We start from the raw sequence: 4,707 nt of genomic DNA on the forward strand, positions 1-4,707 counted from the left end.
ATACTCCAGAAGAGGGCATCAGATTTTGTTACGGATGGTTGTGAACCACCATGTGGTTGCTGGGATTTGAACTTGGGACCTTTGGAAGAGCAGTTGGCACTCTTAACCACTGAGCCATCTCGCCAGCCCCTGGATGTAAATCTTAATCCTAAAATGTTTGTCCTTGTTTGTGGACTGTCTTCTGGCCCAGGGTCAGGGGTTGGCTGTCACAGAGAATCAGTTGATGGTGTTGTGCTTTGACTCTGCAAGGTGACAAAGAAGAATGCAGGAAATACAAGGTTTAATGGGTTCAAAATACTCGTCCCCAGAGGCGAGAGGACTGCCAGGGAAGCTTAGCAACCAAATAAAAGGGAGCCAGGAAATGGAGGGTCAGGGTAGTCTGCCTGGGGCAGCAGAAGGAGCCCAGAGCAGCTACCACACAGCCCAGGACCATGGGCAATGTAACAATTCTTATCCTAGAGCTAGCCTATGCTTCTCATCCTTGAGCTAGCCTCGGCTTCTCATCCTTTTTTTTTTTTTTTAAGATTTATATATTTATTTAATGTATATGACTACCCTGTAGCTGTCTTCAGACACATCAGAAGAGGGCATTGAATCCCATTACAGATGGTTGTGAGCCACCATGTGGTTGCTGGGACTTGAACTCAGGACCTCTGGAAGAGCAGTGAGTGCTCTTAACTGCTGAGCCATCTCACCAGCCCTCTGCTTCTCATCCTAGAGCTAGCCTCTGCTCCTCGGGGTACATCTTCTTTCTATTAATTCAGTAGAAGTTTTGAAGAATACTGATATATATATATATGTATATGTGTGTATTTTTTTTTTAAAGAGAAGCATCTCTGTATATGGTTAAAGCTGGTCCTGCAATCCCAGTGTTCCTGCTTTTACTGAGCACTGCCATGACAGGTACAGGCCACCTCATCCAGCCTCTGTACCCTTTGTTAAAGGGGGAGAGCGCTGACTGGCCATCAGGAGCTGGCTAGTGGCCATCTAGTACTGGATCAGTTAGATGCTATCAAGTTGGTTTTGTGGCTAGTTAGTCCAAGTTAGTTTCCCTGCATCTGGCTATGGGATTGAGGAAGCTGTGGACATGCCCTTAAGCTGAGATGCTCCCAGTGGCTCCCTGGGGAACACTCTCATTAACACTCCCTGACCCTGAGCAGAAGACTCAGATATCTGTCTGTCTATCAAGCTGTCTAGCTGTCGCGCTTGTGAGACAACAACCAGACTCACACCAGTTTCCCCAGCTCGGTGCTTCTTGTCAGGTAACAGAAGAAATGTCCTCAGAGCTTTGGTTGAGTGGCAGCAGGGACGTGGACATAGCTGGGGTGGCCAGAGCACAGGTGAGGGTGGCTTCAAGCTGCAGGGGCTGTATGAAGGGTGCCTCAGTTTACCCAACCAGAAAGAACTTGGTGAAGCTGCCAGCAGAGCAGACTTTCAGGTCATCAAAGTTCTTTGCAGAGAGGCAAGGATGGTGCTAAGGCAGGGTCACCGAGTCTCCACATGGACATTGGCAGGGTCGAAGGTTACAGTAGCAGGCTGCTGGCTGCCATTGCTGTTGGGGTCCAGGGCAGGAGGGACAGGTGGCTTTGGGCTCTTGGGCTCCAGCTCCCGCCTGGTCCTCATTCTCCTGTAACGAACGAGACGGTGAAGAATGGGCTCTGTAACCGTGGCTCATCATAAGGTCACACTGTTCAATTGCCACTGTTACAATTGGGAAGGCCCTTCAACATCAGCTTGGCTCACTGGGATAGTCTGTTTCAATTCAACCGCTAAACTGCAATCTGTCCCTGACAGTGAATGGAATCCGAGCATGGCCGCATTCAAGGCTAAGGGAAGCCGTTCAAGGTTTGCAGCATGAGTATGCATGCTAAATGTTTTGCTAAGAATATTTCAGAACATCTTATTATAATCGAGAAGAGAACTGACTTAAAATGTCTACAATCCCAGGACTTTTAAGGCTGAGGCAGGAACATTTGAGGCCAGCTTGGGCTACCTGGGAAGATGCCGTCTCAAACAAACTGGCAAACTGAGTATTCTATCTTCATTCTATATACCATAAAATTCAGTAGTTAACAATAATGAGTCCTGATGTGATATTTCATCCACTGATAGATCCTAACTCCTTAGGGGACACTGGAATTCAATGCTGCTTCCTTGTTTCCTATAGGTTCAAATGGTAACACCGCCAAGGGCTTTAAAAATAATACTTAACGCTACTATTGTTGTTGGCTTGGAGACAGGGCTTTATGTAGCCCAGGCTGGCCTCAAATTCATCCTGTACACTTCTGGTCCTCCTGCCTTTATCTCCTGAGTGCCACCATACTTGATTTATACGGTACTGGGAATCAAACCGAGGCCTTCACGGATGCTAGGCAAGAGCCCCACCTTCCAAACCTCATCCCCTGCCCCTGTTATTGTCACATGCTATGGTGGGAATATTTTCTTTGAAACCGCATGGTTTGGGTTTGAACCTCAGCTCTGACAAAGAGTTTGGGGGGCAGGGTCACCCATGGCAGGTGAGCTAACAACCTACAGGTGGAATGGGTGGGAGATCTGTGTATGGGGGAGGAGAACTGGCGAGTTCTGGGCCTCCGGTACCTGTTGTACATCTTCAGCAGGATCAGCACCAAGGTGACAATGATGATGACAACCACCACGATGGCAGCCACGATGGCTCCAGAGCCTGCAGAGAAGAGGGAACCGAAAGTGGGAGAAGCTCTTATCAGACACGTAGGAGTCCCCAGGAACCGCACGAGTCTGCATGGGGATCCCAGGGCTCCTGTGGGCATGGTGGACAGAGACAGGAGGACCCCCAGAAGCCTGCAGGTCCCCTAGCCTGGCGTATGCTGGGGTACAGTGGGGAAAATAACAAAGAGACCCTGTTACGGGCAAGGTAGGTAGAAGGGCAGGGCTGGTATTGAGGGTGTTCTCTGGCCTCTGAGTGTGTGTCACAGGGCACTCTTACACCAGTATGGACACACACAAGCAAATTCGTGCGTGCGCATGTGCGCGCGCACACACACACACACACACACACACACACACACACACACCCCAGAAAAGGTAAATGAATTCAAATACAAAATAAGAGAGAACAGAGATGGTGAAGACAGGAGTTGACATACAGATTGGGGGCTCCCAGTCCACCCTTGTCATGCATGGCCTGGATCCGAGTGTCTGCCTAAATCTCACAGAGTGATGATGGTTTGTTCTCTGGCTATTGGACTGAGTTACTGATCATTGGCCCTGATCTAATCAGATTTAGCTATTGAATTTATAGTTTGAAGGCACTATTTCGAGGTGACAAGAACTGTATGGGAGAGGGGCCTGGTGAGAGGAAGGGGCACTAGGGCCCTTGAAGGTCATCTTATCATGTTTCTCTATCTCTGCCTCCCGCATCATGAGTGGGAGGCTCACCATGCTGTCTCTGTCCAATGCTACCTCAGCTCGGGCCCACAGCGGAGGAGCCAGTGATGGCCTCGAACTCCTGACTCTCCCCCTCTGTCTCTAAAGGGCTGGGATTTTCAGGTATGTGCCATGGAGCCTGCCTGACTCCTCCTTTCAGCACAGCTCTAAACATCTGCAGAACAGATCAGTACACCGTCCTCCCCTCTTTTTAAAGATTTATTTACTTATTTTATGTATGTGAGTACACTGTAGCTGTACAGATGGTTGTGAGCCTTCATGTGGTTGTTGGGAATTGAATTTTTAGGACCTCTGCTTGCTCCGGTCAACCCTGCTTGCTCAGTCCCTGCTTGCTCCAGCCCAAAGATTTCTTTATTATTATAAATAAGTACACTGTTGCTGTCTTCAGACATGCCAGAAGAGGATGTCCAATCTCATTACAGGTTGTTGTGAGCCACTGTGTGGTTGCTGGGAATTGAACTCAGGACCTTTGGAAGAACAATCAGTGCTCTACCCACTGAACCATTTCTCCAGTCCTCCCCCCACCCTTTTTTGATAATGTGCAATTAATGTGGGTTTTTTAAGATGATTTGGAAAATACAAAAATAATTAAAACATAGGCAAGAATGTTCACGGGTCTTCTACAATCCATTGGTGCAGCCCTGTGTGTGCACACCATAGTCTGGTAAGGTTTTAGGAACAGGCGCTGGAGAGAGAAGGCTCAGCAGTTAAGAGCACTGGTTGCTCCTACACAGGACCCGAGGTCAGTTCCCGGAACCCACACAATATCTAACACCCTCTGTGACTCCAGTACCTGTAGAGTCTGACACCCTCTTCTGGCAATTTTGGGCACTACTTGCTCGCGGTGTACACTCATGTAGGCAAAACACCCATATACATAAAATAAGAACAAATCTTTTAAATGTCAGTCTTGGGCTGGAGAGATGGCTCAGCGGTTAAGAGCACTGACTGCTCTTCCAGAGGTCCTGAGTTCAATTCCCAGCAACCACATGGTGACTCACAACCATCTGTAATGGGATCTGATGCCCTCTTCTGGTGTGTCTGAAGACAGCTACAGTGTACTCATATAAATAAAATAAATAAATTCTTTAAAAAAAAGTCAGTCTTCTGTCTGAAACAGCTGTCCTAAGGGAATAGTCTTACATATGCAGTTGTTAAAAGGACACCTGGATTTCCAGCTGTGGTAGTGCACACCTGGGATCCAGCTGTGGTGGTGCACACCTGGGATCCAGCTGTGGTGGTGCACACCTGGGATCCAGCTGTGGTGGTGCACACCTGGGA

At 48.4% G+C, this 4,707-nt stretch overlaps 1 protein-coding gene across 4 annotated transcripts in view; it reads right to left on the bottom strand.

Moving 5' to 3' along the window:
* Window positions 1-812: 812 nt before the first annotated feature.
* Ncmap (non-compact myelin associated protein) overlaps window positions 813-4,707 on the bottom strand; it is a 27,968-nt gene continuing 24,073 nt past the window's right edge. For 2 of the 4 annotated variants that reach the window (XM_021161475.1, XM_021161476.1), the window contains 2 exons: window positions 2,599-2,683; window positions 813-1,627 (listed from right to left, as the gene is read on the bottom strand). In XM_021161475.1, coding sequence (XP_021017134.1) covers window positions 1,486-1,627; window positions 2,599-2,683 — 227 coding nt within the window. In that variant the 3' untranslated portion in view covers window positions 813-1,485. The remainder of the gene's footprint in view (window positions 1,628-2,598; window positions 2,684-4,707) is intronic. The other 2 variants (XM_021161478.1, XM_021161477.1) reach the window with 1 other exon arrangement.

Source organism: Mus caroli, chromosome 4 (genome assembly GCF_900094665.2).
Source record: "Mus caroli chromosome 4, CAROLI_EIJ_v1.1, whole genome shotgun sequence".
NCBI classification, from domain to species: Eukaryota; Metazoa; Chordata; class Mammalia; order Rodentia; family Muridae; genus Mus; species Mus caroli.